Source organism: Arachis hypogaea, chromosome 20 (assembly GCF_003086295.3).
Source record: "Arachis hypogaea cultivar Tifrunner chromosome 20, arahy.Tifrunner.gnm2.J5K5, whole genome shotgun sequence".
NCBI lineage: Eukaryota > Viridiplantae > Streptophyta > Magnoliopsida > Fabales > Fabaceae > Arachis > Arachis hypogaea.
Genome location: NC_092055.1, coordinates 23,101,355 through 23,114,268, shown reverse-complemented (window position 1 = coordinate 23,114,268; position 12,914 = coordinate 23,101,355). Strand labels below are relative to the sequence as shown.

Sequence of the window (12,914 nt, the reverse complement as noted above, 5' to 3'; positions counted from 1 at the left end):
ATCAACATATAAACAAATCATAACACCTTTATCATTTTTAACTTTACTATATACACATTTATCAGATTCATTTATTTTATATCCACTAGTACGAACAGTTTCATCAAATTTTTTATGCCATTACTTAGGGGTTTATTTCAGTCCATATAAAAACTTAATTAATTTGCACATTTTATTTTCTTGACTAGCAACTATAAATCCATCGGGTTGCTTTATATACACCTTTTCGTCTAGTTCACCATTTAAGAAAGCTGTTTTAACATCCATTTGATGAATGACAAAATTAAAAATTGAAGCAAGTGTTATAAACACTCTAATTGTAGCAATTCTTGCTACTGGTGCATATGCATCAAAGTAATCAATTCCTTCTTTTTGTGCAAACTCCTTAGCAACTAACCGTGCTTTGAACTTATCAACAGTTCCATCTACTTTCATTTTCTTTTTGAAAATCCATTTAGAACCAATGGCTTTTGACCCACGAGGAAGATCTACTAATTTTCAAGTGTTATTTCTCATTATTGAGTCCATCTCATCTTGTATTGCTTCTTTCCAAAAATCTGAATCTCGAGACCTTATAACCTCTTTATAGGTCTCAGGATCACCTTCCATATGAAGACATATAGGTGCAATGCTATCTATTGATTCTCTTGTTCCTTTCACAAGGAACATAAAGAAATCTGATCCATAAGTCTTTGCTTTTCTTATTCTTTTACTTTTTTTAAGTTCAATATTTTCAACGGACTTATTTTCTACATTTTCTTCTATTTCTAAGTAAATTTTACTTTCAGGTCTTGGAGTTGAATTAAATCTATCCTCTAAAAAAATTACATCTCTTGATTCAATAACTGTATTAGTAGAATATGATTCATTAGATTCAATAACTACAAACCTATAAGCTTTACTGTTCTCAGCATATCCTAAGAAAATACATTCTATGCCTCTTTCTCCTAATTTCTTTCTTTTAGGTTCAGAAACTTTTACTATTGTTCTACAGCCCCAAACTTTAAGATATTTAAGGTTAGGCTTTTTATTCTTCCAAAGTTCATATGGAGTTATTTTATTCCTTTTATTAGGAATTCTATTTAAAATATAACAGGAAGTTAAGATAGCCTCACCCCAATAACCTTTTGCTAGACCAGAATAAGATAGCATAGCATTAACCATTTCTTCCAGCACCCTATTTTTTCTTTCAGCAATACCATTCTGTTGTGGAGAGTATGGTGCAGTGGTTTGATGAATAATACCAGTGGACTCAAAATAACTAGGATTATAATATTCTCCTCCATGGTCAGACCTTAAGCACTTAATAAAGGTTTCATGTTGTAATTCAACTTCAGTTTTTAAAATCTTAAATTTATCCAAGACTTCATCTTTAGAATGCATCAAATATATGTAACAATATCTACTGAAATCATCAATAAAAGTTACAAAATATTTCTTTCCACCTATAGTAAGCCAACCATGCAAATCACATACATCAGAATGTATTAATTCTAATAACTTTGAATTTTTTTGTACTCTTTGAAAGAAAGTCTTGTTATCTTGGTTAACATACAAGTTGTACATACATCTGAATTTTTAATTGATTTTGGAATAAGATCATATTTTATCATATCATTTAATTATGAAAATTAACATGTCCTAAACGATTATGCCATAAATCAAAGGACTCGGCAATATAAACAGAAACATCATCATTATTATTATTATTATTATTATTATTATTATTATTATTATTATTAAACATATTCTCACATAGATATCCTTCACCCACAAACACTCCACCCTTAGACAGAATAAATTGATCTCCTTCAAATACAGACTTAAATCCATACTTGTTAAGTAGAGGGACAGAAACTAAATTTTTTCTGACTTCGGGTACATAATATACATCAGTAAGAGTTAGTACTCTTCCAAAAGTAAATTCAAGTTCCACCGTTCCTTTACCCATTACTTGAACAGTTGATACATTTTTCATGTACAGAATAGTCTCATTCTCTTCTTTGAATGTCTTAAAAAAATCTCTATTCTTGCATACATGTCGAGTTGCACCAGAATCTATCCACCATGATCCAATATCTTCAATCATGTTGATCTCAGAAATAACAGCAATAAGATTATCTTTTATTGTTGTGTCGTTCTTTTCTTTCTTCTTTCTTAAGAAACGACATTCTTTCTTAAAATGTCCTAGTTTTCCACAATGAAAATAATTTTCTTTTTTTTTATTCTTTCTGAAATCACCATTGTTACCTTGAGATTTATTAAAATCTCGGTATCTCTTCTTGTTTGGCTTGTTGGATTTTTCATCTTCCATTACGTGAAGATTAGCATGAGCACTTTGTTCTTTAGTATCGTCTTGTTTACGATACTCTTCTTCAAGACGAAGGTGATTACTTAATTGCTCAAGAGAAACATCATCATTTCTATGTTTCATAGTTCTTTTGAATTCTTTTCATGATGGAGGGAGTTTGTCAATAATTGAAGATACAATGATGGTATCATCCATGTGCATGTTATGTTGCTTAAAATTATTTAAAATACGCTCAATTTCATGCAGTTGTTCCATGACAGGTCTACCATCAACCATCTTATAATTATTAAAGCGAGTGACAAGAAATTTCTTACTTGTTGCATCCTCGGCCATATATTTTGCTTCTAATTTGTCCCATGATTCTTTTGCGCTCGCAACATTTTGGTAGACATCAAACAGTGCATCAGCCATTGAGTATGTGCCCGTGCATATATAGTCATCGTTGTCCCATTTTTGCCTGGCTCGTGTTTCTGCAATGGCCTCCCCTTCAACTTCTGGTGGTCTTGGTATAGTAAGAACATATGCCACTTTTAGTGTTGTGAGAAGGAAGTGCATCTTCTTTTGCCATCGTATGAAATTTCCACCATCAAATCTTTCTAACTTGACAAAATCCGACGTCATCTCCTTAATTGATGCAGTGACCATTTTTGTTTTATTGGTGAATAATTAAGCCTAAAGATTGTGATTTATGAGAGAAGGGAATAGTGAATCAAATAGCGCAATTCTTCAAGGCGTGTGTTACACACACTTTCCTTTAGGTTTAATTCGCCCCACCAATATACAATGGTGTGCAAAATGGGTTACTGGCGAATTTTCTGTAGGATACAATGAAGAACACTTGATTTGTTTATGCACTCACATAGTCAAGCCTTACACTAAATGATAATTTACAGAATAATATTCTCTATTCTTTCTTTTGCGCATAAAGAAAGTGTTGAGATGGATTAGTTCCGCAATAATGAAATGAGGAAAATTTATAGATACGGAGTACATGCAACATGCAGCTACGTACTCAATAGACACAACATTTTAAATAGTTACGACCTTTCAATAGACATAACTTTTCAAATAGTTGCAACCTTTTGACATGCATAACTTTTGAATAAGTCACAACTCTATGAAGAGATGTAACTCTTCAAAATAGCTTTTCACATATTTTGAAAATATATCTCACAGCCTTTATTCATCTTTTCTCTCACTTGTGGCTCTCTAATTTGTAGCTAACAAATATTCTTTCAAAGACCCCCTCTTGTAAGTATAGGCTGACTAGAAAACATCTTAGATGGATTCATGCTATTATAGGAGCATACCACTTTTTTTCATAAAGGACAATCCTCTTTCAAAAACTTCCACCACTACTTAAATAGTAGAGTTATATTTTAAATCATTGCATTACCAATAGTAGTTAGTTTTAATTTTGACAATATCACTTAAACAAAAAAGATAAAATTAAAAGATGTTATAATAAAAATATTTAAATAATTATTCTTTATCTGATATAAATTATCCAAAATAATTTCAATATGTTTGATTTAATATTCTTTTTATAACTAAAATAAAAATATAATATATTATTTTCTATTTTTCAAATTGCATATTAATTCCTTCAAATTTCTCTTCAAGTTCCGTCCCTGCTCCCAATTCTTTAGAATCTTCTCTTTTCTTTTTATCTAATTTAATCTCTCTAATTTGCATATTCTCTATCATCGTCATGATCAAGCAGGCTTAAGATACCTCCCAACATAAAATAAGAAAAACAAAAACATCTTACCCTCATGCATTTGGTGAAAATTTATCTTCTTCTTTGTTCCTTCTTTCCTTGCCCCTTTTTTAATTTTTTGAAATATATATTCTTATTTTTGTTGTTATTGTTGGTAATATTGATTAATTAATTAATTAATTAATTAAAATAAAAATAAAAATTGTGAAAAATTGTGAGTGTTCTCTTTTTTTTGCCTCTGACTTCAACTTTTTTGTATTTATATTTGTTTAATTAAGCAATGGAATTGTGAAAGTTCAATTATGTTTAGTTAAATTATAGCAATGGTAGGTTTAAAAAGAAAAAGAGAAAAGTTGGTAGTAATGGTAGCGGCAACAATGATAGTTGGAGACAAAAACAATGATAAAGAAGAATTTGGGTAGTAGTGATTTAAAAATTAGAATGACAATAATTTAGAGAAGAATTAAAATTTGAAACTAAGTTAAATTAGAGGATAATTTAATAATTTTAAATAATTTTTTAAGATTTAAATAGTTTTATCAACTAAAATTTACTTTTATGGATATAAATTATAAAATTAATTTTATTTTTTTATAAATAAATTTGTCAGCATCTTTAAGTTTTGTTGATAAAAATGATAATTTGTTTTATTTTCGTTTTTTAATTATTACTTTAAATTCTCTCAATTTTTTATAAATAGAAAAATATTAATTTACTCTTTCAATGTTAGAGAACCAAGAGAACAGGAAATATAATTGGAAAATAAATGATTGAAATATAAAATCTTAAACTTAAATCGATTTAATTCTCTCTAATTTATCATTCAAATATAAAAATTAGTTTCTAAATCAATCTAATTCTTAGTGTATATTATTTATTCATCTTGTGCTTTCAAATGAGAACACTAGTAGCTAAAAATTAATCTTGATAATCAGCAATATTTTTTAATCACAACATTCCTCTTCGTTTGCATGTTCAATTAGTCAAAAAAAAAAAATTTAAAGATTTTTTAAATAAATAAAAAATAATATTTTTAAAATAATTAAAACAAAATTAAATAACAAAAATTATTTTTTGGAGGACGAGGAAAAATTGGATAAATTTTTTGATTGTGCTTTTTTTTCCTTACATTTGTGACATTAGTTTTTGTTATGTACTTATATTAGTTTTTAGCGGCAAAAATATGTGTGGTTGGCAAACTATATTTAACAAAATTAGTTTAGTCTGATTTGATTAATTTAAAACTTTGTAAATTGTATTAATAATTAATTATTTAAAATTATTTAAAATGTAAAATTTAAAAATGATAATTTAAAATCAAACACAATTTAATTTATATGAGATCAACATATCAATTAAAATTTAAAATGTTATGAATTGAATTTATTAATTTAATCCAATATTGTGGGAGAAGTAGCTAACTAATGTTTACTTCATGAGTGATTTGGCTAATCAGTGCAACTATGTATCTTTTAAATATTATTATTTATTCAATTTTTAGAGGAGAGATAAAATAAAAAATAAGTAATTTTCTCTGATTTTTTTAACAACTGATATATAAAAGTGGATATTTAAATTAATTAAACAATAATAAATTTTTAAAAAAGCTGAATAAAGGCTAAAAGTTAAAGACAACTAGCATTTCTCATTATAGCTCTAGTTGTAAAGGAGGATTTGGTTGTTTTGATCTGGAGACGCAAGGGTTGAAATGGCATCAATTGTGACTTGCTCTGTTTGTAGTAAACCTTCATAGAAATAACTATTGTGTTTTCTCCAAATGTTCTAAAATATTCTGAAGAGAATGTTTATCCAACCTTCTGGGTTTTGAGTTCTAAAGTTAAAAGTGAGAGTAGAATTGCACCGAAATTCAAAAAGCCATAAAAAAATTGGTGGATAATCAATGAATTTTAACCAAATTTGAGAAGAATCAGGGTAGTCTTTGATAATAAGGATTTCAATGGCAATCTTTCAACAATCACAAATGAGGTTAGTACTAGACCACCTGAAAGTACGAGATGTCGTTAGGATTCTACAGTTGAATGTCTTGATCCATTGACTCACTCCATTTCCATATTATACACTAAGGTGTTGTGGTAGCCAACAATGACTTCTGATTCAATGTTATACGCTTATGATGGTAAAAGTTCCATCATTATTGACCATTCATGCCACTTTATTGTTAAATACATAGTTAATGATGCAAAATAATATGACTAAAATTTGTAGCCGAGAATAGACGAAACTAAATTATCAATTTGGATAATAATAAAAATAATATGATTAAGTGATAATAATTAAAATTTCTCAAAATATATATAAAAAGTTTATAGTACTCTCTTATATGTTATGGAAAGTATATTCGTGCAAAAGAATTACATGTATGAGAAATTGTACTATTTTTTTCTCTTCATTTTTATTTACTAATTTTTTAACAAAATTAACTTAACATATAAAACAATGCATTACCTATATATAGTTTTCTTGTGGCAGTGTATTTGGTCTACATGATCATCAAATATTTTGTGGATAAGTTGATATTTTATAACTTACTCCCAGTGAGGTAATTGAAAAAAAAAATTTCACTTTTATAGTTGTGTATACTAACATATTCTTTTCACCTTGATCTTATTAAGTTGCAGTAATATTATTCTTTGATTATAATTTGATTATATTTTCATAAATTTTTTGGTACACTTAAATTTAAAATTTACGCTTTTCTTGATAGTTTTGGCAAGCTTTGATTTTTACTTTGAACATTCAAAGCTTTGTTATGTCGCTAGCCACAATTTTTAATTAAATAAAAAACTAAAAGAATAGTTTTAACAAGAAAAAGGTTACAAAGGAAAAAAATAATTTGCATTTGGTGTGTTTCAGACATAAAAAAAAAAAAGAAAAGAAAATGAAAAAGCAAAACGCAGGTAGTGATTTTCACTAACATCATATAGCAGTGTAAAATTTTTATATACCTCAATTTCATTGTGTTACTAGTGCGCGAAATAAGAACTCGCACAACTGAACCAGTAAGTGCACTGGATCGTCTAAGTAATACTTGAGGTAAGTCAGAGTCGATCCCACGGAGATTGTTGTTTTGAATCAAGCTATGGACACCTTGTAGATCTTAGTCAGACGATTAGAAAAGAGTTATGTTATGAAAAACGCATAAAGACTAAATAAAGATAGATTTACTCAATAGTTGTGAATTCAATGATAAGAAGACGGTTAAGGCTTCAGAGATGCTTCATTCTTTTGGATCAACTTTTTTTACTGTCTTCTCCAACTGTGAGTGGTTCTTTTCATGGCAGGTTGTAAGTGATCAACACCAGTTTAATGCCCGCTAATCTTCCTCCTTCAGGCCGAACGCCAGGTTTAGTATGCGGCCAATCTGAATGATGGTGAAGCTCCTGCAATTCATCCCCTTGATGATCCTATTGAAAACGCCACAGACAAGGTTGAATCTTCCGGATCAGAGAATGTTGCGCCTTTGGTTCTAGCCTCTACCACAAAGACCCTAATCTCCCCATACCTCGGCTGAACTGGTGTCTCGAGAAGTCCCCAACGAAGTCGTGGATTAGTCGTCTAAGAGATGTATAATCAAGCTGGTGGTTTAGTGATCTCTGGTTAAGGACTCACACTGAACCCATGTAGAATGTGGATGAGTGTCACGGATCATCTCATTCATAAGGTTGAAGAATGAAGATACATCTTAAAATAGAGTCACACACGAATTGAATAGAACAGTAGTACTTTTATTAATCCATGAAAATCAGCAGACTTCCTAACCTTAACCTAGGAGGTTTAGTGACTCATGCTGATAGAAAAAATACAATGGAAACATAAAAGTGGGCAAGAGTCTGGTAGAAGATCCTAAACAAGGGTGATCTTCTCCTATATATATATTAATATGATAACTAAGGATTATAGAAATAAGATAAACTAAGTTGATAGTGCGAAAATCCACTTCTGAGATCCACTTGGTGAGTGTTTGGGTTGAGCTTGAGTGTCTTCCACGTGCTAGTGTCCCTTAGGGGTGTTGAACGCTGGCTGTGGACCCCCTTTTGGGGGGTTGAACTCCAGTTGCTCCCCTGTGGGCGTTGGACGCCAGGAATAGGACTGGTGGCTGGCGTTGAATACCAGTTTTGGGCCTTCATTTTCAAAACAAAGTATGAAACTATTATATATCTATGGAAAGCCCTAGATGTTAGCTTTCCATAGCCATTGAGAGCGCGCCATTTGAACTTTTGTAGCTCCAGAAAAGTTCAAGTGTACGGAGGTCAGATCTTGACAGCATCTGCAGTCCTTTCTCTGCTTCTAAATCAGACTTCTGCTCAAGCTCCTCAATTTTAGCTAGAAAATACCTAAAATCACCATAAAACGCACAAACTCAAAGTAGAATCCAAAAATGTGAATTTAGCACTAAAACCTATGAAAATTTAATAAAACTTAAACAAAACATAACAAAAACTATATGAAAACAATGCCAAAAAACGTATAAAATATCCGCTCATCAGAACACCAAACTTAAACTGTTGCTTGTCCCCAAGCAACCAAAAATAGGGTAGGATAAAAAGAAGAGAAGAATACAATAAATCTCAGAGTTTTCAATGAAGCTCAGTTTCAATTAGATGAGCGGGACTAGTAGCTTTTTGTTTCTCAAAAGTTTTGGCATCTTACTATTCGTTGAAGTTTAGAATAGTTGGCATCTTTAGGAACTTAGAATCCAGTTGATATTATTGACTTTCTTAATTTAGTTCTTTTTTATTCTTGAACACAGCTTCTTTAGAGTCTTGGTCATGGCCTTAAACACTTTGTTTTCCAGTATTACCATCGGATACATAAATGCCACAGACACTTGACTGGGTGAACCCAATTGAATTGTGATTCAGCTTTGGTAGAATTCCCAGCTAGAGGTGTCCAGAGTTCTTAAACACACTCTTTTTTGCTTTGGATCACGACTTTAACTGCTCAGTCTCAAGCTTTTCACTTGACACCTTCACACCACAAGCATATAGTCAGGGAACCAGCTCAATTGAACTGTTTAGGCTAAGATTTTTCTTTCTTTTAGGCCCTCCTAACCATTGATGCTCAAAGCCTTAGATCCTTGCTCTTGCCTTTTGGTTTTAAGAGCTATTGGCTTTTTCTGTTTTTTTTTCTGCTTGCTTTTTTTTATTATTTCACATATACCTCTATTTTGTTTTTTTCATTGCTTTTTGCTGCTTTTTCTTGCTTCAAGAATCAATTTTTGGATTTTTCAGATTACCAATAATACTTCACTTTCATCATCATTCTTTCAAGAACCAACATTCTTTAACTCCAACATCAAACATGCACTGTTCATTCATGCATTCAGAAAACAAAAGCAATGCCACCACATCAAATAATTGAAGCATTCTTAATATGTAACTCGAAATTCATGCATCTTATTTTTCTTTTTCAATTAAAATTTTCTTTTAAGCAAGGTGAGAGATGCATGTAACATTTCAAGGCTTAAGACATAAAATAAGGATGGTCATGCAATTAGAAACAGACAGTGAGATAAAATACATGAAAAACAGATAAATGAAAAATAACATAGACAATAGGGGTGTAAAATTACGAATCCACCTCAATGATAGCGGCTACTACTCCTTCTGGAGGATCCAATGGAGTGTTTGATTTCTTCTATGTCACGCCCCTACTTCTATTATTCTTCCCTCATAACTCTTTGTTCTTCATTCATGACTATTTGATCTTCTCTTATTTCATGGAGGATGTTGGAATGATCTTGTTGTTCCATCCTCAACTGATCCATGCTAGTGCTTAGTTTTTCAAGAGAAGTGTGCAAATGATCCCAATAGCCTTGGAGAGAAAAATGCACCCTTTGAGGCATCTCAGGAATTTTTTGTTGAGGCAGCTCTACATGCTCTTGTTGAGGTGCACGTGTGGGCTCTCTAGTTTGCTCAATCCTTTTCTTGGTGATGGGATTTGGTGATGAATCTCTCCATCTCCAAAGATTCGGAGGTAAAAGCTATAGCTTTCCCTTTCCTCTTTCTAGAGGGTTCTCCGACTTTGGGTGCCATAAGTATGAATGGGAAGAAAAAAAGTAACGCTTTTCCAACACCAAACTTAAAAGCTTTGCTTGTCCTCGAGCAAAATAGGAAAAAAAGAGTAGAAGAAGAAGAGAATAGAGGAGATGGAGAAGGGTAGTGGATTCATCCAAGTAGGGCTTTAGTGTATGAATGGTATGTGTATGAAGAGTAGGAAGAAGGGGTATTTATAGGAGTAGAAAAGGTTGGGGTTTGAATGAATGGGTGAGAATTGGGGGGGGGGGGAATTTTTGAATTTGAAGTGGGTGGGGGTTGGTGGGAGTTATGATAGTTTTGAAAAGTGATATGGATGTGATTGCGTTAGGGTTTATAGGGAAGGATATGTGGAAAAGAGTGAAAGTAAGAGAGAGAAGAAGGTGGGTTAGGTGAAGATTCTGTGGGACCCACTGATTCTGAAGGGCTGGAGAATTCGAGTTTCCTGCCCCCTTGTGGGCGTTGAACGCCCAGCTACTACTCCTGGCTGGCGTTCAACGCCAGCTATGTACCTCTAAGTGGGCGTTGAACGCCCATTGGGGTGTTCCTGCCTGGCGTTCAATGCCAGCACTGTGCTCCCTGGCTGGCGTTCAACGCTAGCAAGGTCTCTACTCTAGGGTTTTCTGTTTCTAGCTCTGACTATTTCTGTTTCTGTTCTAACTACTGCACATGATCACAAACTTAAACAAATATGAACATTAAACTGAAATAACTTAAATAAACTTAAGGAAAAATAAGAAAACATTAATTATTGATGGGTTGCCTCCCAACAAGCGCTTCTTTAACGTCATTAGCTTGACGGTTAGCTCCTTACGGAGATGGGTAGGGGCTCAGAATTTCGCCCTTTACAGTGAACTTCTTGCCTGTGCTCGCATGGATAAGTTTCACATGTTTAAGAGACAGGATTCTATTCACAATGTGTGGAATGACAGGATTGTCAACGAAGATAACTTTCATGCCAAGTGAGAGGCCTTCAGTGGGAATCTTCTTGTCCCTTCAGCCTTTAGGTACTTTCTTCTTAGTACCTTTGTTTTCAGTGCTTGATAATAGCTGCCCAACACCAAACTTAGAATTGGTGTCTAGGGGCTCTGTATAACTCTGCACTAAGAGAGAAGGTTAAAGCACTTCATGTTTATGAATAGTGCTTCCCTCAACTGAGGTAGAATGAGGTTTATGAACCTTGAACACAAGACAGTCCTCATCTAATTGCAGGACTAGTTCTCCTTTGTCTACATCAATCACAGCCTTGGCTGTAGCTAGGAAGGGTCTTCCAAGGATGATGGATTCATCCTCTTCCTCCCCAGTATCCAGGATTATGAAATCAGCAGGGATGTAAAGGTCTTCAACCTTCACTAAGACATCCTTTACTAGTCCATAAGCCTTTTTCATGGACTTTTTTGTCATCTTTAGAAAGATTCTTGTAGCTTATACCTCAAAGATTCACAGCCTCTCCATTACAGAGAGAGGCATGAAGTTTATGCTTGACCCTAGGTCACATAGAGCCTTATCAAAGGTCATGGTACCTATGGTACAAGAGACTAAGAAGCGTCTAGGATCCGGCTTCTTCTTAGGTAACTTATGCTAAACCAAGGCATTGAGTTCCTTAGTTAGCACTGGAGGTTCTTCCTCCAATGGCTCTATGCCAAACAACTAGGCATTCAACTTTATCAGAATTCCTAGGTACCGAGCAACTTGCTCTTTTCTAGTTTTTTCTTCCTCATCAGAGGAGAAGTACTCTGCAGATTCTATGATCTTCAACCAAGCATTCAAGGGAACTTCAATGGGCTCTTCATGAATCTTTGGTTCCATCAGTTCTAGGGAAGTTCTCAGTGGGCTGAGAGTTGCCAACTATCCCTATTGTGGCATTAACTGCCAAGACTTTTGTTTCTTTGGGTGTTGAATGCCCATCATGCATCCCTTTACTGGCGATCAACACCAGTGGTTGTGCCTTTTTGGGCATTGAACGCCCAGTAAGGACCTCTTTACTGGCGTTCAACGCCATTGATGGTGCCTTTGTGGGCGTTCAACGCCAAATCCTCTCCTTCAGATTCGGCCTCAATGTCCATTATGATGGCCTTGCACTCTTCTCTTGGATTTACTTCAGTGTTACTAGAAAGAGTGTTAAGAGGAGTCTCAGGGATTCTTTTGTTCAGTTGACCAACTTGTACCTCCAGATTTCTAATAGAGGACCTTTTTTCAATTATGAAACTATGAGTGGTCTTAGAGAGGTTGGAGACTATTGTGACTAAGTCAGAAAGGCTCTGTCTAGGAGTCTCCATATGTTCATGAGAAGATGGGAATGGTGGTCTGTTGTTGAACCTATTTTGATTTCTTTCACTTTGATTATTGATGAAGCCTTGCTGAGGCTTCTGTGAATCCTTCCATGAAAGGTTAGGATGATTCCTCCATGATGGATTGTAGGTATTTCCATAGGATTTTTCTATGTAATTCACCTCTTCCATTGTAGGTTGATCTGAATCATAAGCTTCTCCTCCATAGGAGGCTTCTTGAGTGCTGCCAGTTGCAGCTTGTAATCCAGTCAAATGCTGAGAGATCATATTGACCTGCTGGGTTAAGATCTTGTTCTAGGCCAATATGACATTCAAAGTATCAACTTTTAGAACTCATTTCTTCTGAGCTACCCCCTTGTTCACAGGGTTTCTCTCAGAAGTGTACATGAATTGGTTGTTTGCAACCATTTCAATGAGTTCCTGTGCTTTTTTAGTCGTTTTCCTCAAGTGGAGTGATCAACCTGCAGAATGGTCCAAGAACATCTTGGAAAGCTCAGATAGGCCATCATAGAAGATTCCTAGGATAGACCACTCTG

General features: G+C 33.4%; 1 protein-coding gene across 1 annotated transcript; it reads right to left on the bottom strand.

Annotated features, from left to right (window-relative positions):
• Positions 1–2,452: 2,452 nt before the first annotated feature.
• LOC140182999 (uncharacterized) lies at positions 2,453–2,956 on the bottom strand. The gene has a single exon (XM_072230988.1). The coding sequence runs from the start codon at positions 2,954–2,956 to the stop codon at positions 2,453–2,455; it is 504 nt and encodes a 167-aa protein (XP_072087089.1).
• Positions 2,957–12,914: the final 9,958 nt, after the last annotated feature.